The sequence below is a fragment of the Cetorhinus maximus genome, chromosome 29 (assembly GCF_964194155.1).
Source record: "Cetorhinus maximus chromosome 29, sCetMax3.hap1.1, whole genome shotgun sequence".
NCBI lineage: Eukaryota > Metazoa > Chordata > Chondrichthyes > Lamniformes > Cetorhinidae > Cetorhinus > Cetorhinus maximus.
The window spans coordinates 25,174,084-25,201,775 of NC_135907.1; the positions used below are offsets into that span (position 1 = coordinate 25,174,084).

Here is a 27,692-nt window from a genome sequence, read left to right on the forward strand (position 1 = left end):
TGGGTGACAAGGGCTACCCGTTGAAGAAGTGGCTCATGACACCTCTCCACCAGCCAAGAACAGTCAGAGCAGTGTTACAATAGGAATCATCCCTCCACAAGGGCAGTGGTAGAGAGGACCATAGGTTTTCTCAAGATGTGCTTCTGATGCCTGGACCGTACAGGGAATGCACTACAATACCCCCCCACAGAGCGGGTGTCACTGATAGTGGTTGCATGCTGCGCCCTCCATAATCTGGCACTTGCAAGGGGGGTACCCACTGGAGGAAGAGGATCTTGACGCAGCTGCACAGGCCACAGATGATGAACCCAGTGGTGAGTCAGAAGAGGAGAACGCTGAGGGTGTGAAGGCAGACTTGGTAGCCTCCAGGGAGGCAGGGACACCAGGGGCACCTTGATCCAACACTCCTTTGAATAAGCTACCAAAGATCTGCTTCCACCTCATGCCAGGGCTGCCACCTCCAACCCGGATGTCTGAAATGACCCTTTCACTTGCACCCAAAGTCCACTCAATGCCTGTGCAAAAAAGTATCCAGCCATTTACATTCAGCATTATATACTGGCATACCCTGCACCAGAAAGAAAAAAGGTGAAGCATATTCAGGCCATCAGAACCAAAGCATATTTAATGTTATTGTCACAATGAAAGCATAATGACATTACCATTACTGATGTTGATGTCCACACCAGCAGACATATAAACCAAACAAAAATGCACAGAAAATCACCCTCTTGTGCTCATGGTGCCTTTAACTTACGTTTTCAAGTTCTACGTCTCGGTGCCCCCGCCTCGCTGGCAGCGGTATTGGAGACAGCTGCTAACTCTGCTGTCCTGTTGGCCTTGATGACCTTGGCAGTCATCCTCTGGCCAGTGGAGCCTGTGCTGGCCCCTCCCGGGAGGGAGCAGCCAGTGCCTCGGCTGGCATCTCTCCAGTCACCGCAGCCCCATCAGATGCCACGTGGAGGGGCGGAGGAGCTGCTGCCGTCATCCAGAGCGCCCTGAGAGGAGTCTGCAGAGGTGACAAGCAGCTCGTGCGCCAATGTGAGATTGCTCTGGACCTTCCTGCTCATCATTGATGGACGGGCATCGAGCTGGGATACTGGGTGCCTCATCCATCTCCCACACTGGCACTGACTACCTGAGGTCATTGCCTGTGTGAGGGCTGCAGATCCGAGCGCAACCCCAAGAACTCCTCATTCTGTCCTTGGAGCTGCCTCTCCATGAATCGCCACTCTCTCAATGGGGGCAGTGCGCTCGGCCATGAGGGTCAACGCAGTGCTCATGCTCCACATGGACTCCTCCACAACAGAGACCATGGCACGAGGACCCTCATGGGTCTCCGCCAGATCCTCCCACTGGACATCCAGCATCTGCCGCCTGATGGACAACTCCAGGGACTCATCATCTGCCTTCGACTGAGCATCGTCCTGGTTCCCCAGCAGTCCTCCGACTGCTGGCGCCCTCGGCATTCTCTGCCTCCGCCTACACCTCAAGCGAGGGTGAAATGCCCTCATCAATGTGCACCGATATTCTAGCTGCCGATCTATTGCCCACGGAGGCGCAGGTATCTGTGCTGGTGCCTGGTTCAGAGAGCGAGTGTGACGAAGGTGCAAATGAAGTCCGGTGGTCCTCTGGCGTCAGGGGTGGCCCTTCGGAGTCCAGAGAGCGAGTGTGTGCTGGCGAATCTAAAAAGGAGAACAAGGACATGCCATTAGTTAAAGTCATCGCACTGTCACTGTGCAGGCCAGGCACCCTGCTGAGACAATGGAGATCTACATCATTGTAGATGGTGCCATCGATTTTCAATGATCAATGGAGAATCCATGTTTGAGGCTCCCATCAATGAAGAGACTACACTAGAATGGTATCAGCACAATCTGATACTCTCACCTCTGCGCACTTATCTTCATCTGGCACCCCTGCCTCTCCATGCCCAGTTGCATGTAGAACGTGCCAGCTCTCCAGTTCAAGGGCATCCTGCTTGAACCTGCGCCATTGCAGCCTGGCCAACCCAAGTTGAGGAACACCTCGCAGGACACATCAGAGTCGTGGTCCTTGAGCCACAAAGCACTCAGTCGAAGCAGCCAGGGCTCACCTCCTTGGCCAGCTCCAGGGTCACTGGCAGTTGGCACTCAGACTCTAGCACCTCTGAGGTCCACAGGGGGACGGCCACACCTTAACACTTCTGCACACTGACCCATGCCGACACGCTACTTACCCTTCCTGAACCTCTTGCTGCGCTGCACCACCTCAGTTGCTAAACAGCGCTGCAACCTCCTCCCGTGCTCTCTTTGTGAGATGCGGTGGCCTCTTCCTCCCATCTCTGGGTACAAGGGTGTCCTTCTTGGCAGCCACCTGCTCCAGGAGGACTGTGAGGCACTCATCTGAAAAGTGGGTGGCCGAGTGCCCACCCAACCTGCCCTCCCTCCTGCCATGTCCAGCTGCACTTGACTCCATTGCTTGAATGTTGAAGATGCAGAGGATACGTTCTTCCTTGGCAGCTATCCAGGGCTGTCTGGGCTGCTCTTAAATTGGCCGCTGGGTTGCCATTGGCCAACAGGCACCCACCCCACCCCACCCGCCCCTTCCTGACCAGTGTGAAAGGACGGTCGGGGGGCGATCGTGGGTGTTGGGCCGTTTCCCAGCTGTTACTGGGCTCGCCCTCCCACCGACCTCAAAATTCTGCTCTGTGTGTTCTTTCAAATGAGGACTTTCTTACATCGTCCCTTCAAGATGGTTGGATGCATATTACTATGTGGACAAGGGGCACAGGAGCTTGCTCCCAAATTGAGATGCGGGCGTCTATGTAATGGCAGAGGAAGATCAGTGTGAGTGCTTCACTGCAGGAATATGTGCCTTTCATGGAGACAGGGTAAGGCTGGTGGATGTATGGCCCTTAATAGTGAGTTATTTGGAAGTCAGTTAGGATGAGGTGTTCCCTTGCCTCCTGTGCATCAACCTCCATGGCTTGAATGCAGAATAATTCCGCCCGATGCTATAGATCCCCTTCCATTTCACTCTTCACTTTCTGTTCTCCACGTCAGATGAAGCTTTTGCCTCTTCTTCCCCCTCCAGGCTGATTTTGTCACCCCCTCTGCGTGGTGAGATTGTGTAGTTTGCAGCACATAACAGCTCTCTGTGAGACCCTCACTGAGTCACTCTGGAGAGAATCCCCCCAGAGTGACTGAGGCAACAGAAGTGCATCTTCAAAAGACAGATGATTTACTCTTTAATGGCCCTTGTTGTGCCATGATTAGCATTGTACTGTTCTTCTAATTGGCATCATCAGCCAGGTCCAAAGAGAGTAGCCCCTATCACGGAGGATCCATCCACTGATCTGTGGGCTTGGCACAAACAAGTGAGGTACCTACAAGTGTCGAAGCACATAGGCATCATAGCTGATGCCAGGATATTGCAGACACACCTACATTACGCGTTCCTGTGGTCACAAACTGACTGCATACTGAGCAAATTGAATCCCATTCTATAGATGAACATCACTGGCTGTTGAGATGGTGCCTTGATGGCAACATGAGTGCAGTCTATTATTCCCTGAATATGCGAAAAGCCAACAATGACTGCAAATTCCATTGCTATCTCCACCTGGCTGTCCTCTTCCGTCTGGAATCTTATGACATCTCCAGCCCTCTTGTACAATGCATTTGTCACCTCCTTAATGCAGCAGTGAGTGGTTGCTTGGAAGATGCTGCAAACGTCACCTGTAGACCCTTGGAAGGAATGGGAGGCATAGAAATTTGGAGCTGCAGTGCCCTTCAAAGTCAGTGACATCGACTGCTCACTGAATCTCTGTGGGTGCAGATCGTCCTGCATTAGGGCTCAGAGGTCTGTGACTGTCTGCCTTCAGCAGTCTCCTCAGGCACTGCCTCCCTGACATTTGCAGGTATGTCATCCTGGTCCTGTAAACTCTTGGATGCGCCAGGGGCCTGCATTGTCCTCTCCATTGCTGCTAGCCTCCTATTACTGCTGCTGGGCAGCCAACACTGATTAGTGTACAGCATGGTGAAAAGAGCTGTCCAGTCCAGTCTGTGACTCCAGGAGGAACTGACTGCACTCTGAGCATAATCAAGCGTGACATCACAGGAAAACAGGTAGTTGATTGGTTGGGATTATTTTTCTCATTTATCTTTCAAAACTCAGGTAAATTTAGTAATTGTAAAGTTGTATTAGTAGTAATAAGGTTTACTAATAATAATAAAACTTATTAAATTGGCTGGTGAGTATTTCCTATTTATCTTAACTAGAGAATTTCAATTGGAGTAAGTAGGACATTTGTTGAAATAATAAGGATATAAGCACATACAGGACCGGAGATGTTAATTAAAATGTAATCAGTTAAATAATTAATTTATTAAATGCTATAAAGATGGCAGGGCAGGCTGCAAATGGGAGAGCTCATGAACACCTGTGTGATCCAAGGCAAACACGTCTGCAGTAAGTGTCTGTGGCTGGAGGAACTGGAGGGGGAACATTGAGCTGGAGGCCGAACAGCAGACACTGCGACACACCAAGGAGGGGGATAGTTACCTGGCCACCTTGCTCCAGGAAGTGGTCATAACCCTTAGGATAGAGTCCATGGTCAGGGACAGAAGGGTAACTGCAATTGAGGCATGTGCAGGGATCGAGAAGGTAGAAGAGGAGTCTCAACCTTTGTAATTGTCCAGCAGATATGAGGCTCTTGCAGCCTGTATAGACAAAAGCAGGATCGGTGAGCAAATTGATCATGGCAGTGGTAGGAAGCCATTCAAGCAGGGGGAGTTAATAGGAATGTAGTGGTAGTTGGGGACAGTATAGACAGAGTTCTCTGCAGCCAACAGTGAGAGTCCAGAAAGGTGGTGTTGCTTGCCCAATGCCAGGGATAAGGATATCTGCCCTGGGATGGAGAGTGTCAAGAAAACAAGAAATTGTAATATTTTTCTTCTGTTAATAACCGTCATATTTGAAATATACTGGAAGACAGGCTGTTGGGGGTGTAAATATGGTAGTTGGAGTAAGAGCCAGATTGACTGCAAGCTTCTAAAGCCAACAGTAAGAAGTGGTTTTGATATGTTAATGAACCAAGTGGAACTTCAATCAGAGTTTTACATAAAACAATAACAGGAGTTGTTTTGAATTCAGTTGTTTTAGTTCAAAGGGGGATATATGCAGGTTGTAAAAAGTGTAAATAAGTAAGTAAAGAAAGGGTAAGTTTACTTTTTTAAAAAACCTAAGAGCTAAAGTAAAGAAGAGTCTAATCAAGTCTGGGAAGAAAGCATTTCTAAAGAGACTGGTTGAGACAATAGAGAGATCAAAGGGAATGAATGCTTTTAAGGTAATACTAAAGCCTATGTGAGGGGGGGTAGCTGTTTAGATCTCCCAGAAGACAGCAGGATAGCTGGTCAGAACACCCAGAGGACAGTGTGAACAAGACCAGACCTGAAGATCCAGTTGCTGTCAGCCTCAGAGGACACTCCAAGGTACAAAAGGCACTGTGTGGTTAAAAATTACAGGGTTTCAGTAGATTCTGAAAATCTTTAAGGGTACTTGCTGAACAGAAAAGAGGAACGTTAGCTCTGTGGGTAGTTCAGTTAAGATCTTGTGGAACTATTTTAAAATACTGTTTACTATGTGAAGCCATTCTTGTGTAATTGTGTTTTTTTTTGCTTTATTCTTTTAATAAACGTTTACTCTACTATAAGATCATCACAAGTAGTTGGGGGACATCATTTCCTGATTTCAGAATCTCTCTTCATACTATGCAAATTGCAAAAACCGTTTTGGCAGCTGTTTCCCTTTGGGATTTGGGCAGCTTGGCATTTACCGTCAGCTGTGCCATAACAAAATGAACTTGCAGTGGGAAGGGGAGGATCCTGTTGACGTAGTCCATGTAAGTACCAATGACATAGCAACAGGAAAGGAGTTCTGCTCAGAGAATATGAGCAGTGAGAAGCCAAATTTAAAACCAGAACCTCAAAAGTAATAAGCTCTGGATTATTACCTGAGTCAACAGTAAATGGGAGTAGGACAAATAAGATTAGAGAGTTAAATGTGTGGCTCAAAGATTGGTGTGGGAGAAATGGGTTTCCATTTATGGGGCACTGGCACGAGTACTGGGGAAAGAGGGTGCTGTACCTTTGGATCAGTCTTCACCTGAACCATGCTGGGACCGCTGTTCTGGTGAGTTGTATATTTAGGGAGGCAGAGAGGGCGAGGGATCAAGTGGTGGAAGATGTGATAAATTAAAGAGACAGGACAAGACAAGAGTGCAAGGTAGCAATAATAGAAATGATAATCAGAGTGTGGTAGGGTGGGGAGATGGAGCATACAAACTTAAGAGTGCAGCAGTAGTATCAAAATACTGGAACCCCCTCCCCAACAGCACTGTGGGTGTACCTACACCACATGGACTGCAGCAGTTCAAGAAGGCAGCTCACCACCATCTTCTCGAGGGCAACTAGGGATGGGCAATAAATGCTGGCCCAGACAGCGAAGCCCACATCCCGTGAATGAATAAAAAAAAGATAAGGCTGTGAAAATAATAAAAAAGACAGAATTAAAGGCACTCTGGATGTACATAGCATTCACAACAAGGTAGGTGAATTGACGGCACAAATAGAAGTAAACAGGTATGTTGTAAATACCATTACAGACATGTGACTGCAGGGTGACCAAGTCTGGGAACTGAATGTTCAGGGGTGTTCAACATTTTGGAAGGATAGGCAAAAAGGAAAAGAAGGTCAGGTAGCACTGATAATAACGGATGAGATCAGTACATTAGTGAGAGAGGATCTTAGATCAGGAGGTCAAGATGTAGAATATTTGAGTGGAGCTGAGAAACAGCAAGAGGCAGCAAAGATTGGTAGGAGTTGTTTATAGGCCCAAACTGGGTGGCCACCAAACCAAATAGGGCACAGGAGAAATTAGGAAATTAGGGGTGTATGTAACAAAGGTAATGCAGTAATCATGGGGGGCTTCAATTTACATATAGACTGGGTAAACCTAATTCGCACTAATGCCGTGGAAGACAAATTTCTAGAATGTAAATGAGGTGGTTTTCTAGAATGTTGAGGAACCAGCTAGAGATCAGGCTACTTTGTATTGTACAATGATAAAGGGCTAATTAACAATCTTTTGTAATTGTAAAGGAGCCTTTAGGGAAAATCTTAACAAAACCAATTACATAGGTATGAGGGGTGAACTAGCTAAGGTTAATTGGTTAAATAAACTAAAAGATATGGAGGTAAATGAACAGTGGGAAACATTTAAAGAAACAATTCAAACAACCAAAAAAATGCATTCCATTGAAAAACAAAAACTCAGACAGTAGGGTCCATCCTTGGCTCACTCAGGGAGTTAAGGGTAGTATTAGATTAAAAGAAGGGGCTTATAATGTTGCATAAAACAGTAGCAAGTCTGAAGATTGGGAGTGTTTTAGAAACCAACACACAGCCAACAAAAAGTTGATAAAAAGGAAAAAAATAGAATGTGAGTTAACCAGATAAAAATATAAAAAGATTGTAAGAGCTTTTGTAAGTAAATAAAAAGGAATAGAGTAGCTAAAGTAAACATTAACCCCTTAGAAGCAGAGACTGGAGAAATTATCATGGGGGAACGAGGAAATAGCAAAGGCATTGAGCAAATATTTTGTGTCTGTCTTCACAGTAGAAGACACAAGTTCCATACCAGAAATAGGGGCTAAAAAGAGCGAAGAAATTAATGTCAACAGAGATAAAGTATTGGAGAAACTTAAGGGACTAAAATCCAATAATTCCCCAGGACCTGATGACCTACGCCCTAGGGTTCTAAAAGAGATAGCTGCAGAAATAGAGGTTGTGCTATTTTCTAAAATTCCTTAGGTTCAGGAACGATTCCACTATTGGAAGTTGGTAACTGTTGCAAGATTTTTCAAGAAAGGAGGGAGAGAGAAAACAGGCCAGTTAACCTATTATATGTTGTTGGGAAAATGCTAGAATTTATTATTAAGGAAGTCTTAACAATGCACTTAGAAAAGTATAGTATGATTAGAACAGTCAACATGGTTTTACTAAAGGGAAATTCTGTTTGACAAATTTATTAGAGTTTTTGAGGATATAACTAGCAGGGAAGATAAAGGGGAACCAGTACTGTAGTATACCTGGATTTCCAAAAGGCATTCGATAAGGTGCCACACAAAAGGTTAATAGGCAAAATAAGGGCTCATGGAGTTGGGGGTAATATATTAGCATGGACAGAGAATTGGTTAAGCGATTGGTTAATTGGTAAACAGAGTGGTAAATAGGGACTTTTCAAGTTGGCAGGCAGTGAATAGTGGAGTGCTGCAAGGATCAGTGCTGGGGCCTCAACTATTTACAATCGACATTATTGACTTAGATGAACAGACGGAGAATATTGTATCTATGTTTGCTGATGATAGCAAACAAGGTGGAAAGGTAAGCTATGGGGAGGACACAGAGGCTGCAAAGAGATATACAAACATGAATTAGGAGCAGGAGTAGGCCACTTGGCCCCTTGAGCCTGCTCCCACCATTCAATGAGATCAAGGCTGATCTGATTGCAACCTCAACTCCACATTCCCACTTATCCCCGTTAACATTTCATCCCCTTGCTTATCAAGAATCTATCTAGTTAAAAATATTCAAAGACTCTGCTTCCACTGCCTTTTGAGGAAGACAGTTCCAAAGACTCACGACCCTCAGGAAAAATTTCTCATGTGTCTTAAATGGGTGAACCGTTATTTTTAAACCGTGGCCCCTAGTTACAGATTCTCCCACAAGAGGAAACATCCTTTCCACATCCACCATGTCAAGGCCCCTCAGGGTCCTATATGTTTCAATCAAGTCACCCTTACTTTTGTAAACTCCAGCAGATACAAGCCTAGCCTGTCCAACCTATCCTCATAAGACAACCCACCCATTCCAGGTATTTGTCTAGTAAACTGCCTCTGAACTTCTTCCAACGCATTTACATCCTTCCGTAGAGTATTCCAGATGTGGTCTCACCAATGCCCTGTATAACTGAAGCAGAACCATTCTACTTTTGTATTTAATTCCCTCGCAATAAACGATAATGTTCTATTAGCTTTACGAATTACTTGCTGTACCTACATACTAACCTTTTGTGATTCATGTGCTAGGACACCCTGATCCCTCTGCACCTCAGAGCTCTGCAATGTCTCACCATTTAGATAATGTGCTTCCTTTTTATTCTTCCTGACAAAATAGACAATTTCACATTTTCCCACATTATATTCTATTTGCAGATCTTCTCCCACTCATTTAACCTATGTCCCTTTGTAGCCTCCTTATGCCCTCTTCACAGCTTACTTTCCTACCTATCTTTGTATCATCAGCAAATTTAGACAGGTTAGGTGAGTGGGCAACAAAATGGCAGATGAGTGTAATGTAGGGAAATGTGAAGCTATTCACTTTGGTCATAAGAATAAAAAAAGCTGAATATTTTTCAAAAAGGTGAGAAACTTGTTAAGTGCTGATGTTCAAAGAGACTTGGCTGTGCTTGCTGAAGGAATGCAGAAAGGCAGCATGCAGGTGTAGCAAGCAATTTGCAAGGGGACTGGAGCACAAGTATAAATAAGTCTTGCTACAGATATACAGGGTTTTAGTAAGATCGCATTTGGAGTAGTGTGTGCAGTTTTGGTCTCCATACTTAAGGAAGATATACTTGCATTGGAGGTGGTACAGCTAAGGTTCACTAAATTGGTCTCTAGGATGAGGGGATTGTCCTATCATGAGAGGCTGAGTAAACTGGGCTTATATTCTTTGGAATAAAAGCAAAAAACTGCAGATGCTGGAAACCCAAAACAAAAATAAAAATACCTGGAAAAACTCTGCAGGTCTGGCAGCATCTGCGGAGAGGAACACAGTTAACGTTTCAAGTCCGTATGACTCTTCAACAGCTCTATTGAAGAGTCATACAGACTCAAAACGTTAACTGTGTTCCTCTCCGCAAATGCTGCCAGACCTGCTGAGTTTTTCCAGGTATTTTTATTTTTGTTTTATATTCTCTGGAGTTTAGAAGAATGAAAGACAATCTCATTGAAACCTACAAAATTCTGAAGGAGCTTGATAGGGCAGACGCTGAGAGGTTGTTTTCTTTGGTCAGGGAATCTAAAACATAGGGGCAGTCTCAGGATAAGAGGCCAATCATTTAGGATTGAGATGAGGAAAAATTTCTTCTTAACTGTTTGTGAATCTTTGGAATTCTAATTCCCAGAGAGTTGTGGATGCTCCATCATTGAAAACATTTAAGGCTGGGATAGGCAGATTTTTGGTCTCTCAGGGAATGGGAAGCATGGGGGAAAATGGAGTTGAAGCCCAAGGTCAGTCAGATCATATTGAATGATGCAGCAGGCTCAATGGGCCACATGGTTTACTTCTGCTCCTATTTCTTATGCTCTTATGACCATAATATGATAGAATTTTACCCTAAATTTGAAAGTGATGTAATTCAATCCGAAATTCAATCTAGGGTCTTAAATCTAAACAAAGGCAACTTCAAAGGTACAGGGGGCAAACTGGCATGATTAATTGGGAAACTACATTCAAAGATATGATGGGAGACAGGCAATGGCTAGCATTTAAAGAATGAGTACATAGTTTACAACAAATTTACATTCTTTTGAAGCACAAAAACCCATCAGGAAGTGATCTAAACATGGCTAACAAGAGAAGTTAAAGATTGCATTAGATCAAAGGAAGAGGCTTAGAAAGTGTCCAAAAAAGTAGTAAACCTGAGAATTGGGAGCATTTCAGAATTCAGCAAAGGAGGACCAAGAAACTGATAGAGAGAAAATAGAACATGAAAGTAAACTTGCGAGAAACATAAAAACAGCTGTAAAAGCTTCTACATGTATGTAAAAGTGAAAAGATTAGCAAAAAGAAATGTGAGTCCATTACAGGCAGAGACAGGAGAATTTATAACAGGGAATAAGGAAATGGCAGAGAAATTAAACAAATACGTTGCATCTGTCTTCACAGAGGAAAATACAAAAAACCTCCCAGAAATACTAGTGAAGCAACAAGAATGAGCAACTGAAAAAAAGTAGTACTAGAGAAACTAATGGGACTGAAGGTTGATAAATCCCCTGGAGTGAACGAGCTGCATCCCAGAGTGTTGAAAGGGGCGGATATAGAGATAATGGATACATTGGTGGTTACTTCCAAAATTCTATAGATTCTGAATCCTGCAGATTGGAGGGTGGCAAATGTAACCACACTTTTTAAGAAAGGAGGGAGGATTAAAACAGGGAACTACAGACCTGTTAGCATGACTACAGTCGTAGGGAAAATGCTAGAATCTATTAACAACGATGTGTTAACTGGATGCTTAGAAAATAATGATAGGATTGGGCAGGGTCAACATCAATTTATGAAAGGAAGGTCATGTTTGACAAAAGCAAAAAACTGCGGATGCTGGAAATCCAAAACAAAAGCAAAAATACCTGGAAAAACTCAGCAGGTCTGGCAGCATCTGTGAAGAGGAGCACAGTTAACGTTTTGAATCCGCATGACTCTTCAACAGAACTAAGAAAAAATAGAAAAGGGGTGAAATATAAGCTGGTTTAAGGTGGGGGGGCGGGGGATTGGGACAAGGAGAGCTGGATAGAGGGCCAGTGATTGGTGGAGATAACCAAAAGATGTCACAGACAAAAGGACAAAGAGGTGTTGAAGGTGGTGATATTATCTAAAGGAATGTGCTAATTAAGGGTAGAAAGCAGGACGAGCAAGATACAGATAGCCCTAGTGGGGGTGGGGTGGGGTGAAGGAATCGAAAAAGGCTAAAAGGTAGAGATAAAAGAATGGATGGAAAAACATTTAAAAATAATGGAAATAGGTAGGAAAAGAAAAATCTATATAAATTATTGGAAAAAACAAAAAGGAGGGGGAAAATCGAAAAGGGGGTGGGGATGGAGGAGAGAGTTCATGGTCTAAAATTGTTGAACTCAATATTCAGTCCGGAAGGCTGTAAAGTGCCTAGTCGGAAGATGAGGTGCTGTTCCTCCAGTTTGCGTTGAGCTTCACTGGAACAATGCAGCAGGCCAAGGATGGACATGTGGGCATGAGAGCAGGGTGGTGTGTTGAAATGGCAAGCAACAGGGAGGTCTGGGTAATGCTTGCGGAAATGCTTGCTGTTGCTTGCCATTTCAACACTCCACCCTGCTCTCATGCCCACATGTCCGTCCTTGGCCTGCTGCAATGTTCCAGTGAAGCTCAACGCAAACTGGAGGAACAGCACCTCATCTTCCGACTAGGCACTTTACAGCCTTCCGGACTGAATATTGAGTTCAACAATTTTAGATCATGAACTCTCTCCTCCATCCCCACCCCCTTTCCGATCCCCCCCTTTTTTCCCAATAATTTATATAGATTTTTCTTTTCCCACCTATTTCCATTATTTTTAAATGTATTTCGATCCATTGTTTTATCTCTGCCTTTTAGCCTTTTTCGATTCCTTCACCCCACCCCACCCCCACTAGAGCTATCTGTACCTTGCTCGTCCTGCTTTCTACCCTTAATTAGCACATTCCTTTAGATAATATCACCACCTTCAACACCTCTTTGTCCTTTTGTCTGTGACATCTTTTGGTTATCTCCACCTATCACTGGCCCTTTATCCAGCTCTACTTGTCCCACCCCCCCCCCCCTTAAACCAGCTTATATTTCACCTCTTTTCTATTTTTCCTTAGTTCTGTTGAAGAGTCATTCGGACTCGAAACGTTAACTGTGTTCCTCTTCACAGATGCTGCCAGACTTGCTGAGTTTTTCCAGGTATTTTTGTTTTTGTCATGTTTGACAAACCCTGTTTAAGTTTTTTTGAAGATGTAACTAGCAGAATAGATATGGGGAAACTAGTGGATATGGTATACAGTAAAGTCCCACCATTTGTGGGGGTTACGTTCCTGCGAAACTTCACAAACGGTGAAATCTTGAACAACAAACATGCTTTTCCATGGGGCTGAATTAAATAGGTTCCAGCCATGAGAGGGGAGCACTGGTTTGGGCAGTTACTCGACTCTAAATTGTGGTGCGGTACCTGCATCTGACAGGCGGGGGAGCCTCTGAGCGACACATTGGTGAAGATTTCAAAATGAACACAGCCATTATTGCAGCGAAATTCAGACATTTCCGTGTAAGTCCCTGCACTTCAGTTGCAACCATTCTGGTCTCTGCTCCATTATGGCTGTTGTCTCCCCAGAGAAAGAAGAGAGAGGGAAAAGAAACCGCAGATGAGCGAACATTGCTCACGCGATGCGCGATTCTGTGTACAAAGTGCAAAGCGCAGGTAAGTGAAAACGTGAACTAGGAAGTCGCAAGCAGCAGGACTTTACTGCACTGGATTTTCAGGAGGCTTTTGATGAGGTCCCACACAAGGGGTTAGTGAGCAAAATTAGAGCACCTGGGATTGGGGTAAAATACTAGCATGGATTGGGAATTAGTTAACGGACAGGAAACAGAGAGTAGGAATAAACAGGTCATTCTCAGGTTGGCAGGCTGTGACTAATGGGGTACTGCAAGGGTCAGTGCTTGGGCCCCAGCTACTCACAATCTATATCAATGATTTGGATGTGGGGATTAAATGTAATATTTCCAAGTTTGCTGAAGACACAAAACTAGGTGGGAATGTGAGTTGTAAGGAAGATGCAAAGAGGCTTCATGGGGATTTAGACAGGTTAAGCGCGTGGGCAAGAACATGGAAAATAATGTGAAAAAATGTAGTTATCCATTTTGGTAAGAAAAACAGAAATGCAGAATATTTCTTAAATGGTGAGAGTTTGGGAGGTGTTGATGTCCAAAGGAACTTGGGTGTTCTTGTTCATAAGTCAGTGAAAGCTAATATGCAGGTGCAGCAAGCAATTATGAAGGCAAATGGTATGTTGGCCTTCATTGCAAGGGAATTTGAGTACAGAAGTAAAAAAGTCTTGCTGCAATTGTTTAGAACCTTAGTGAGACAGCACCTGGAGTATTGTGTACAGTTTTGGCCTCCTTACCCAAGGAAGGATATACTTGCCATACAGGGAGTACACCGAAGGTTCACCAGTCTAACTCCTGGGATGGTGGGATTGTCCTGTGAAGAAAGATTGAGGAGACTGGGCCTATATTCTTTAGAGTTTAGACGGTGATCTCATTGAAGCATACAAAGATCTTACAGGGCTGAACAGGGTAGATACAGGAAAGATGTTTCTCCTGGCTGGGGAAGTCTAGAACCAGGGACACAGTCTCAGAATAATAGGTAGGCTATTTTGGACTGAAACGAGGAGGAATTTCTTCAGTCAGAGGGTGGTGAATCTTTGGACTTCTCTACCCCAGTGGGCTGTGGGGGTTCAGTCATTGAGTATATTCAAGATAGATTTCTAGACATTAAAGATATCAAGGGATATGGGGATAGGAAAATGGCATTGAGGTTGAAGATCAGCCATGATCTAGTTGAATGGCAGAGCAGACTCAAAGGGCTAAATGGCTTACTCATGCTCCTACTTCCTATCAGCATCATGCATCCCTGCCAGCACTTAAGGATAAAGGAATACAGGGTGAATGATTCCCATGTTGCCACAACCTCTCCCTTTCTTTACAGGCAGTCACCTCCACTCAGAGACTCAGATCTGTGATGCCACTTTGAGGAATGACCCCTCTGCACCTCAGTTGTGCGCTGTCCCGTTAAATTTTGGATGCAAAACCTTTGGATCCAACACTTTCTGCCTGAGGCTCCACCCTCAGATGGAATGTCTGATAAACAAGTTTTTACACAGAGAAAACTTCTCTAATATCAATCCAGCGCCCCATGACTCACTCTCCTGCAAGTCAAAACGACTCTCCCAGAGAGTCAGGTAAGTTACATTTAAGTCTCCAGCTTTCAATGGGGGGATTACTCAAGGCTCAAGATACTTGTGTCAGTTTCACTAAATTGGGGAGGTTGCATTAAATCCCAGCGATTAACATTTAAATTATAAACAGTTGCTTGGTAGTACAAAACTTGAATATTGCTGAAAAGAGACACATGTTGCCGAAGCTTTGTGTCTTGCACCCATCAGGACAAACGCAAGAATGCCAAATTTCAAATCATCACAACAATTTATATTGCAGGAGAAAAGGCAGCTGATTGGTTGGCACTGATTGGCCGAGACATCGCGATGGAGAAAGCAATGGGGAACTTTAGGCTCCCCAAGCTCCCGGCAATTCAAAAGAACGCAAGGCTTTAAATTATATGCAATTTGGCCATTATGCATGAAAATGAGGTGCCCGCCGCTAACGGACGAGTTTTTGATTCCTGACGAGCAGCCTCCTGTGCAATCCTCCACACCTGCCCTCCAGCGGGCTCCATAAAATCCAGCCCATTGTTACTTTGCCTTTTGGGATTGTAGACTTTTCACTTCTAGCAACATTAGTGCTTTTCCTCTTATTAAGAGACACAGGTCATGAGAAAGGTCACAAATAACTGATTGACTGGGCCTAGAAATTCAGTTAAGAAAATTGGAGTATCACTGAAAAGGAGGGGGTGCAGTAGGACAAGAAACAGAAACCTATTGAATTGTCTTACTTATGTTGACAAAATTAGAATGGTTCTCATTACGCCCACATAATTAGGTAGCACTATATCTTTTAATTAAGATTTGCTTGGAACTTGTCAGTTACCTTGAGAAAAGCAAATCTGAATTTCAAAATCCTTTTATAATCTTTGTCTTTTTATCAGTTTTACATCCTGAACAGAAATACCTTGAAACTTTTTAAGATCCTTCATAAACACAGTTGTCGTCCCATAAGGTCGTTCATCAAATATAAACACCACCTCCTTGGCCTCAGCGTCATCTGCATTTTGAATTAGTTCCTGTAGAGAAAAAAAATGAAAGAACATGGTTAACATGCACTGTGAGATGAAGCGGTTCCATCTCTTTCAGAGCAAGAAAGCACAGTGCGAGAGAGGAGCATTTAACTACAATGTGAGGAACAGGGGCAGCGGCAAAGCAACAAAGCACAGCAGGAGAAAGCAGTAACAATGAGAGGCAGGATATATTGTGAAGTGATGTCACAGGACAAGGAGTTATGTGATCTGGTAAGCTTTTAACTTTTATCATAATTTAATAAGATTAATCAACTATAAAGTAACACTAGATCAAAGCCAACTATGATAATTTATCATATAATTACAATCAGTGTTCAATTGATTAATCAAATCTAGAGATAAAGTTAAATTAAATAGAATCACAGAATTGTTGCAGCTATTCAGCCTATCATGTCTGCACTGGCTCTCCGAATGAGCGCTATAACTCAGCGCCATTCTTTTCCCCCTACCCTTGCACATTGTTTCTACTCAAATAATGATCAAATGCCCTCTTGAATGCCTCGATTGAACCTGCCTCCACCACACTTCCAGGCAGTGCATTCCAGACCCGAACCACTCGTGTGAAAAAGTTTTTCTCACATCGCATTTGCTTCTTTTGCAAATTACTTTAAATCTGCGCCCTCTCGTTCTTGATCCTTTTACGAGCGGGTACAGTTTCTCACTATCTACTCTGTCCAGCCTATTCATGATTTTGAACACCTCTATCAATTCTCCTCTGAGCCTTCTCTCCAAGGAGAACAGTCCGATTTCTCCAATCTATCTCTTCATAACTGAAGTTTCTCATCCCTGGAACCATTCTCGTAAATATCTTCTGCATTCGTTCCAATGCAATCACATCCTTCCTAAAGCGTGGCGCCCAGAACTGTACACAATACTCCAGCTGAGGTCCAGCTAGCGTCCTATACAAGTTCAGCACAGCCTCCTTGCTCGTGTACTCTATGCCCCTATTAATAAAGCCTAGGATACTGTCTGCTTTATTAACTGCTCTCTCCACCTGTCGTGCCACCTTTAATGATTTATGTACACATACACCAAGGTTCCTCTGCTCCTGCACACCCTGTAGAGTTGTACCCCTTATTTTATATTGTCTCCCCATATTCTTCCTGCCAAAAGGAATCACCTCACACTTCTCTGCATTGAACTTAATCTGCCACCTATCTGTCCACGCCACCAATTTGTCTATGTCCTTTTCAAATTCTACACTACCCTCTTCATAGTTTACAATGCTTCCACATTTTGTATCATCTGCAAACTTTGAAATTGTTCCCTGCATACCAAGATCGAGATCATCAATATATATTGGGGAAAGGAGGGGTCCCAATACTGACACCTGGGGAACTTCACTACAAACCTTCCTCCAGCCGGAAAAATATCTATTAACCATTACTCGCTGTTTCCTATTACTCAGCCAATTTTGTATTCACATTGCTACTGTCCCTTTTATTCCATGAGCTATAACTTCTCTCGCAAGTCTGTTGTGCGGCGCTGTATCAAATGCCTTTTGGAAGTCCATGTACACCTCATCAACAGCATTACCCTCATCAATCCTCTCTGTTACCTCTTCAAAAAACTCCAGCAAGTTAGTGAAACACGATTTTCCTTTAAGAAATCCATGCCGGCTAATCAACCCACGTTTTTCCATGTGACTATTAATTCTATCCCGAGTAAATTAGAAGCTTCCCCACCACCGATGTTAAACTGACTGGTCTGTAATTGCTGTGCTTATCCTTACAACCTTTCTTTAAACAAGGGCGTAATGCTTGCAATTCTCCAGTCCTCTCGCACCTCCCCTGAGTTTAGGGAAGACTGAAAGATTATGGCCAGTGCCCTTGCAATTTCTACTCTCACTTCCTTCAATATCCTTGGATGCATCTCATCTGGTCCCAGTGCCTTGTCAACTTTAAGTACCAAAAGTTTATCCAAAAGCTCCTCCTTAACAATTTTGAACCCTTCTGGTGACAGAATTTTCTCCTCTGTCACCAAGGCCTGGGTAGCTTCCACGGTAAAGACGGATGCAAAGTATTCAGTTAACACCTCAGTCATGCACCCTGCCTCCACCTTTTGGTCCTTAATCAGCCTCACTCCACCTTTTTACCACCCTTTTACTATTTATGTGCTGATAGTAGGATTTGGGATTCCCCTTTATGTTAGCTGCCAGTCTTTTCTCATAATCCCTCTTCACTTCTCTTATTCGCTCCTTCACCTCTCCTCTGAAACTTCTGTGTTCCGCTTGATTCTCAATTGTATTTTCTATCTGACACCTGTCATAAGCACATTTTTCTTCTCCTTTTTCATCCAGGGAGCACTGAATTTGTTTGGCCTATGGTGTTGAAATAACAACACTAAAGGATTCTGAATTTTTCAGTAAATTAAGATATGAGGTATATGAGTAATGAGAGCTAAGTAAAACATTTAAGCTAACCTCCCTTTAAAATATGCAACTTCAGTACAAGGGACAAAGCTGACTGGTGAGGCTTCTTATTATTTAAGTCTTAAGTTTATTCTGTTAAGTCAGTCAATAGTTAAGTCAGTCAATAGTTAAGTCAGTCAATAGTTAAGTCAGTCAATAGTTAAGTCAGTTAATAAATCGATGTATGGCAGGGCATCTCAGTCCCATGGAGAGCACATCCTATTCTGCGTGAGTATGCTTCTCGTGTCCTCGACAACAAGTGCAGGAAGAGTCATTATCTGGGGCAGCTCGAGTTCAGTGTTTCAGAGCTTCAGAAGCAGCTGGCAACACCTTGGTAATCAGCGAGGTGGAGAATTTTGTGGATAGCATGTTTCTGGATGTAGTCATCATGCAGCTTGTTAGGCAGGCAGATAGTAGTTGGGTGACTGCCAGGCAGTCAGGGAGGACCAGGCAGATAGTGCAGGAGTCCCCAGAGTGCATTTTGTTTTCCAACTAGTATTCAGTTCTGAATACCACTGGGAGTGATGGTACCTCTAAAGAGTGCAGCCAGAGCAAAGTCCAAGGGACCATGGCTGGAATTTTATGCACCCGCACCCCCCCTCCCATGCTCCAGAGTGTGGGCTTCCATAAAATTGGGTGGGATAGAGGGGAGGACATCATGCCTGTTGCCTACCTGCCTCTGCCAGCATTTTACCTGCTGCGAGAGAGGCTACAGGTGACCGACATGCCTTTGGGTCAATTTAAACCTTTAAGTGGCCAATTAATGGTATTTTACCAGTGACCGGGTTGCCTGCTCCATGGGCAGCAGGTTGGGGATAATGGAGGATCCTCCTCCACTACACCCCTGCCCACCCCCAACTATCCCTCTGCCTCTTGATTGTAGCTTCCCACCTCCTCGGGGTGGGGGGGGGACGGAGGTTGCCTGCCTCACTGGCCCCACTGGACCCTAGATGTCCAGCTCCAGCGATGATCCTTGAGGGGGAGCTGACTGCAGTTCCAAGAGTGGCCACAGCTCCCATTAATCCCAATCTCAACCTGATCCAATTAACAGGCAACCAAGATCAGATTGAAGCTGCAGGGCCCTATGGTGAGCTCAGCCTTGACCTTTCAGCTGGGGAGGGGAGCGGTGCCACCACCTGTGCAAAGTTTTGTGGCCCATAGCTGCCTCAGCTATAAGCAATAGCGATAGGTGATAGGGGAACAGAAAGGTGTTTCTGCAGCCACAGATTAAATCCAGAATGGTATGTTGCCTCCCTGGTGCCTGGATTAAGATCACCGAGCAGTTACAGAGCATAGGGAGGTAAACAGCCTGTAGTCATGGTCCATATGGATACCAGTGACATAGTCAGAAAAAGGTACAAGGTCTTGCAGGAAGATTTTAGGGAACTGGGAAAGGGATTAGGAATCAGGACCTCGAAGGTAGTAATCTCTGCATTACTCCCAGTGCCACTCACCACTGAGTTTTTCTTTTATTCATTCATGGGATGTGGGCTTTTCTGGTTGGCTCAGCATTTATTGCCCATCGCTAGTTGCCCTTGAGAAGGTGGCGGTAAGCTGCCTTCTTGAACCGCTGCAGTTCATGTGGTGTAGGTACATCCACTGTGCTATTAGGGAGGGAGCTCCAGGATTTTGACCCAGCGACAATGAAGGAACGGCGATATATTTCCAAGTCAGAATGGTGAGTGACTTGGAGGGGAACTTCCAGGTGGTGGTGTTCCCATCTACCTGTTGCCCTTGTCCTTCTAGATGGTAGTAGTCGTGGGTTTGGAAGGTGCTGTCAAAGGAACTTAGTGAATTCCTGCAGTGTATCTTGTAGGTGGTACACACTGCTGCTACTGTGTACCGATGGTGGAGGGAGTGAATGTTTGTAACGTGGTGCCAATCAAGCAGCTGTTTTGTCCTGGATGGTGTCAAGCTTCTTGAGTGTTGTGGGATCTGCACTCATCCAGGCAAGTGGGGAGTATTCCATCACACTCCTGACTTGTGCCTTGTAAATGGTGGACAGGCTTTGGGGAGTTAGGAGGTGGGTTAATCATTGCACGATTTCTAGTCTCTGACCTGCTCTTGTAGCCACAGTATTTATATGTCTAGTCCAATTCAGTTTCTGGTCAATGGTAACCCCCAGGATGTTGATAGTGGGAGATTCAGTGATAGTAATGCCATTGAACATCAAGGGGCGATTTTGGATTCTCTCTTATTGGAGATGGTCATTGCCTGGTACTTGTGTGGCGTGAATGTTACTTGCCACTTGTCAGCCCAAGCCTGGATATTGTCCAGGTCTTGCTGCATTTGTACATGGACTGCTTCAGTATCTGAGGAGTCGCGAATGGTGCTGAACATTGTGCAATCATCAGCGAACATCCCCACTTCTGACCTTATGATGGAAGGAAGGTCATTGATGAAGCAGCTGAAGATGGTTGGGCCGAAGACACTATCCTGAGGAACTCCTGCAGTGATGTCCTGGAGCTGGGATGAGTGAGTATAGAAATAGAAGGATAGAGCAGATGATTGCGTGGCTAGTGGGAGGGCTTTAGATTCCTAGGACATTTGGGCCAGTTATGGGCAGAGATGGGACCTGTATAGGCTGGGCAGGTTACACCTGAACTGAGCCAGGATTGATGTCCTTTTGGAGTGATTTGCTTGTGTTATTGAGAAGTTTTAAACTATTTTGGCAGGGGGATTGTAACTTGGAGGCAACATCATAGAGGAAAAACAATGCCCAAAGAACTGGGAGAGACAGAGAGCGCTACAGAGAAATAGTGAGACATTTAAGTGGTGTCAGGGTAAGAGGAAATGCAATAAGGTCTACATTAGGTTACAATGCATGTATGTGAACACATGGAAATTTGTGATACGGAAGACCTTAAAAAGGGAAAGGATGGATACTAAATATTCCTGCATACACAATGTTCAAGAAAGATAGGGAAGGAACGAAAGGAGGAGGGGTGGCAGTATTGATTAAGGAGAATAATAGTGCTGGAAGGAAAGAATATGCTCGAGGGGTCTAGAACAAAATTTTTTTGGTTAGAGGTAAGAAACTGGATGTATTTTATAGGTGTCCAACTAGTGGAAAAGTGATATAGGAACAACCTTGCAAGGAAATTACAAAGAGGTGCAAAAATTATTGAGCACTTTTAATGAAGGACTTTAAATAGCATAATATGGACTGGGGATAAAATGAAGAGAGGGAGAAGAATTTCTAGTGTGTTCAGGAGAATTTTCTACAATTGTTATATTTCCATTCCAGTGAGGAAGGAGACAATGCTGGATCTTGGTCTGGAAAATGAGGTGGAACAAGTAGATCAAGTATTAATAGGGGAACATATGGAGGACAGTGATCATGGTAAAATAAGCTATGAAAAAGACAAGGAGCAATCCAGAGTAAAAATAACTAATTAAAGGAGGGTTGAATTCAATGGGGTGAGAACAGATCTGGCCCAGGTAAAATGGAATCAAAAATTGGCAGGGTAAATCTGTAATTGAAGAATGACTGCCTTTAAAGAGGAGATAGGTCAGGTGCAGTCGATGTACATTCCCAGGAAGGGGAAAGGAGATTTATGCATGGAGGCAGACATGGCTGTGGTACTAAATGGCTACTTTTCATCTGTCTTTACCAAGGAACAAGATGCTGTGCAGGTCATGGTGAAAGAGGACATAATTCAGACATTTGGAGGGTTTAATAACGTGGTGGTATTGAATAGGATGTCTGTGCTTAAAGTTAATATGACCCCAGGGCTGTGTGAGATGTACCCACAAATACTGAGAGAAGTGAGTGTGGGAATTGCAGAGGCACTGGCCATAATTTTCCAGTCTTTCTTAGGCTCAGGGGTGGTGCCAGAGGATGGAGAATTCCAAGTATTATAGCTTTGTTCAGAAAAGGGTATAAGGATAAGCTCAGAAACTACAGGCCAGTCAGTTTAACCTTGGTGGTGGAGAAGCTTCGAGAAATAAAATTAATAGTCACATGGACAAATGCGGGTTAATCAAGGAAAGCCAGAACAGATTTGTTAAGAGCAAATCACATTTAACTAACTTGCTGCAGTTTTTTGATGAGGTAACAGAGGGGGTTGATGAGAGTAATGCTATTGATAGGTATACATGGACTTCCAAAAGGCAGTTGATAAAGTGCCACACAACAGACTTGTGAGCAAAGTTTGAGGTCATGGAATAAAAGGGATAGTAGCAACGTGGATACGGAGTTGGCTGAGTGACAGGAAACAGAGATTAGTGGTTAATGGATGTTTTTCTGACCAGATTAAGGTTTATAGTAGTTCCCTAGTGGTTGGTGTTAGGACCCCTGCGCTTCCTAGTATAATATAATATATTAATAACTTAGACCTTTTCTTGCATATTATCCTTTTCAATTCAATTTATTCTCCTTTGGAAATTCATTTTGGGTACATTGCTCATTATTAAAAAAATAACGTATAAATGAAAAGAAAAGAAAAAAATACCCCATCACAAAGTCTAACTTTGATTAAATATATGTTAAAAACTCTTCCAGAATATTAAAATAATCAATGAGGCAGTAAAGCTACAAAACAAGGAATAAGAAAATGCAGAAAGGAAGGTAGAGAAGAGTTCCATCATGCGTTCGCATCATCATCCATTCATCAACTCCATTCATCAGATATGATCAAGTTCTTTTAGAGAAGGGCACAAACATGTTCAAGAACCAACTTGTCCTGCATCTGAGGGATTGTAGCCTTTTCCCTGAGCAGACCCAACAGTAATACTGATAGATAATGCCCTTTTGGTATTGCAGCTGATTGAATTCTTTTTGGAAATCCAAGTGCACTACATCTATTGATTCCCCTTTATCTACTCTATTAATTACATCATCAAAAAACTAATACATTTGTCAAACACAATTTCCCTTTCAGAAAACCATGTTGACTTTGTCTGACCATACTCTGATTTTCTTAGTGCATTGTGAAGACTTCCTTCAAAATAAATAATTTCCAACATTTTCCCAATGACTGATGTCAGGCTAACTGACCTTGGTCCCTGCTTTCTCTCTTCCTCCTTTCTTGAGCAGCGGTGTTATATTTGCTAACTTCCAATCCGCTGAGATCGTTCTAGAATCTAAGGAATTTTAGATACAGAGAAACTTTTTTTTTTATTCATTCAAGGGATGTGGGCTTCGCTGGCTAGGCCAGCATTTGTTGCCCATCCATAATTGCACTTGAGAAGGTGTTAGTGAGCTGCCTTCTTGAGCCGCTGCAGTCCATTATCATTAGTAGCAGGTATCATTAGTGGAAGGGTCAAGAACTAGAGGACATTGATTTAAGGTGACTGGTAAAAGAACCAGAGGCGAGATGAAGAAACATTTTTATTTTATGCAACGAGTGGTTAGGATCTGAAATGCATGTTTGAGATTGTGATGCAGGCAGATTCAATTGTGGTTTTCAAAAGAGAATTGGATAATTATCTAAACAGAAAAAACTTGCAGGGCTATGGAGAAAAGGCAGGGGCATGGCACTAGTAGAGTAGCTCTTATAGAGAGACAACACAGACATGATGAACCAAATAGCCTCCTTCTTTGGCCGAATGACCTGTTTTTCTGTGCTGTAGTGTTCTATGGTTCTTTGTTATAACCATTCTATGATTCCATTATTCAATGCTGCTCCAGTTTTCAAGTAATTTACAATGCCTGATAACATTAATGAAATTGAAACTAGGAGGGAAATTTAACAAAAATGATTTCAAGGGAATGATTCCAACTGAAAGATGAAAATTCCCCAGAAGTCGACAACATATTTTCTACTCAGTAATATGCCATGTAGAGAATTTACCTTCAGAATTTGGCCCCCATCAGGGTATCTACGCAGTATCTCTTTTAGGTAGTCAATAAATGGTGGAGTAGTTGCACCGAATTTCTTCCTACATAAATGAAAGATAATCTGTGAATTGAAATTTAACTTCTAAGTTAAAATTGTATCATTGTTTCATTCTGTCATTGTTGCATCCAATTATTTTCTGTCTCTGAATGCCACGATGTTCCACAACCTGCTTAGTCCAAAGTTGTACAACATACAAACACCAGGCCAAACCTGGCAAGCAAGATCATCTGAACATGATCAGACAATGATCTATTAATTCAAGAAAATACACAGTACTTTGTCACCCATGGAATCAAGACCATACAGAAGAATTCCTTGAGAAGCATAACTTGAAATGGACCAGCTTCAACTTTGATCAATTTCATTTTCTAAACCACCCCTTTTGACCCTGTTCAGTTCAGGTTCATGCACAAGAAATGGAAATGGGGGACAAAAAACAAATATGGCCGAGGAAAATAGACAGAGACAAAATTAAAGGTGGGCCAGTATTAGAAAGATCTCCAAGTTGGGAAGTAGGGCCAGGCGGCATAAATTCACTGAAAATTAAATTTAAAGCAGGTATTAAGAAGGATTTATTTATAGAAGTAAACATGTGGAATTATCTGCCAGGTTGAGTCTTTCTCTCGTCATGTAGGCCTAGTTGTCTGAAGGTAGCTAATCATGGTTATCCACCCATCTCTGTGCCATGATATCACATTGGTCAAGGAGAAGAGACAGGCCCCATGAATGACCTTAGCCAGTACAGGAACTGAACTCAAACTGTCGGTGTTATTAAACACCACAGTCTAGCTAGCTGGCCCCTTTCCAGGCTGATTAGTGGAGCTAGAACCAGTAGAGGCACTGAGAATGCAACTGGATATCAAAATCAGAAGGTCAGAGTGCCAGCAGAATATACTTTAAAGGGCCAACCAGCCTCCTTTCATGCTTGAATTTTCTTATGTTCTAGTGTACAAAGTACGTGTTGGATATTAATTAGCCCTACTGATAAACGGATCAGAACTGGTCATTGGTAGATGTAATTTCAGAAGCGGGGACTGTGTAAAGCAATCTGGGCTAAAGTTTCTGAAATATCAGAAGCTTGACTAAGTGCAGCAATTTGTTCAGTCATTTCAACCAAAATTTCAATCAGGGTAAGTAAAACAGTAAATTAATTAATAATGAGTGATAGCACAGAGCAGGTTCACCAGATTTCACCAGTGTGCAAGGGAATTAGGAGTGTGGGGGAATTCGATGAGGTGGGGCAAGAGGTACAGCTTGATAATAAATATAAACAAACAGGGTTAAGTTTGGTCTGTGGACTAAGTTTAGACTGTGGACCATCTTGAGTAAAGACCTAAAGTATATAACTAGATTTAATAAATTAAACAAGGTTATTACCTAGATTAAAAACTGTAAATAGACAGTTGAGTGATATTTCAAAACTTGAAAACCCAAATTAGTTAAATAAAATACAATAAGGATGGTAGGACAGGTAGCAGCTGTAGAATTGGGCAACTGGTAGGCACCAATGTGACCTGCAACTATAACATCTGCTGTCTGCAGTGTGAGGAACTTCAGCTCTGAGATGATGAGCTGGAATGCCAGCTTTGGACTCTGCAATGCATCAGGAAGGGAGAAAGTTACCTGGACATTTTGTTCCAGGAGGCAGTCACACTTCTTAGGTTAAGTACTTCAGATTTGGTCCATGATCAGAGAAAGAAGGTATGACTACAAGTAAGGCAGGTATAGGGATTCAGAAGGTAGTAGTGGAGGAGCCTCAGCCCTTGCATTTGCCCAACAGGTGCAAAGTCTTATAGCCTGCGTGGACGAGAACAGGGGCTGCAAGGGTGTTGAAAAAACTGACCACAGCAACATTGTACAGGGGACCATTCAAGGTAGTGGAGTAGTAGTGGTAGGGGGCAGTATAGTTACAGGGATAGATACTGTTCTTTGCAGCCAAGATTGAGTCCCCAAGGCTGTGTTGCTTGCTCAATGCTACCAGGATTAAGGGCATCTCCTGGTGCTGGAGAAGAACTCTGAGTTGGTGGTGGTGGAGGAGTGAGGAGTGAGGAGGAGGAGGAATCCAGTTGTCATATCCACATAGTCCTACCTATATTGCTTGTACCTAAGATAGAGTTTCTACTGAAGATGAGCATGAGCAGCTAGGGGCTACATCAAAAAGCAGAACCAGAAAGGTATTCTCTGTATTACTACCTAAGCCACAAGCAAATAAGATCAGAGAGTTGAATGTATGGCTGCAAGATTGGTGTGACAGAAATGGGCTTCATTCATATGGCAATGGTATCAGTACTGGGTAAATTGGGAGCTGTTTCGTTGGAATGAGCTTCACTTTTAATGGTGATGGGATTCCTGGCAAACTGAATAACTAGGGCTTGTAGATAAGACTTTAAATTAAATAGTGGAGGTGAGGGTTCAGATGAAAGGACGTTTAGAACACTAAAGAGAAAGAACAAGGCAATGGGATAGCGATCGCCATCGTCATGTGTGATCTTACCAAAGGCAGGTCCTTGGTTCAGTCTTTTCCATGACTCTGTCCTGTGCCAGTCTTTTCATTTTCCAATAATTTCCTTCTTTCAGCATTGATACTACTCTTCCTTCCTCTTTTTCCTTGAAATCTTCCCTCTTACTAATCCATTTCCTCTTAAAAATGTGCCCTGTCCAGTCTCTCTGCCTTTTCCTAATTACGTTCAACACATTTATTTGTTCGTTCACTCTTCTCAGCACTGTTTCATTTGTTACTTTTTCTGTCCAGCTGATCCTTTCCATTCTCCTCCAAATCCACATTTCAAAGCTATTTAGCAAGCTGGTCTCCTCTTTCCACAGCAGTCCAAATCAAGCTCTTTTCAAGTCACCTCGAGTTGTTTATTCAGCTTCCCGATTAGCAACTATCTCATCTTAGTAAATATAGCCTTTCTCATTGCTATCCTTGTTTTATTTCTTTATTGCACCTTCCACCTGCAGATATTATGCTTCTTAAATACTTGAATTCTTGCACCCGTTCTAATTCTTTTTCTTCTACAAATATATTAATAGCTCTTCATGATTTTAAGATATGCATCACTTTGGTTTTGCTGATGTTCACTTTCTCCAAAATTCATGCTAACTGTAACTAGTCATGCCAGTCAGGTCAGCTGTATGAGGTCTGCTACTGGTATCTTTGTAACCCAGAACTACCTGTCACAATAGCCAAGTTGTCGGCCACTAAACTGACATTACAGTGGAAGGCAATAGCAAACCAGCACTGAAAACAGCCAAGAAAATGGCCCAGGAAGGCACCAATAAACACCAACAGAGTAGACGGGAGCTCCTGTTAAAAGACAGGTGCTGTCGTGCTCAGCAAGGTAGGGGATGAGGCCTCTCAGTTTGCCATCCAGCAAAGTCCTCATATTTACAAGCTTGTCAGTATCAAAAGAATAGAAAGGTGGAATATATGCACAATGAACAGGAAAGGAAAGCTAGAGAACCTGAAGCAATAAATGGAAAAGGAGAAATTAAACATTCTCGGGTTATGTGCATTATGGTGGATGGGAGAATGTGACTTAATGAGTGATGAAATGGGAATGACATACCCAAGAGAAGAAAATGAA

General features: G+C 43.3%; 1 protein-coding gene across 3 annotated transcripts in view; it reads right to left on the bottom strand.

Moving 5' to 3' along the window:
- The window catches only part of sacs2 (sacsin molecular chaperone 2), a 77,053-nt gene that overhangs the window by 31,837 nt on the left and 17,524 nt on the right, over positions 1–27,692 (bottom strand). For all 3 annotated transcript variants that reach the window (XM_078531947.1, XM_078531946.1, XM_078531945.1), the window contains 2 exons: positions 24,058–24,145; positions 15,726–15,837 (listed from right to left, as the gene is read on the bottom strand). In XM_078531947.1, the coding sequence (XP_078388073.1) occupies positions 15,726–15,750 (25 nt within the window). In that variant the 5' untranslated portion in view covers positions 15,751–15,837; positions 24,058–24,145. The remainder of the gene's footprint in view (positions 1–15,725; positions 15,838–24,057; positions 24,146–27,692) is intronic.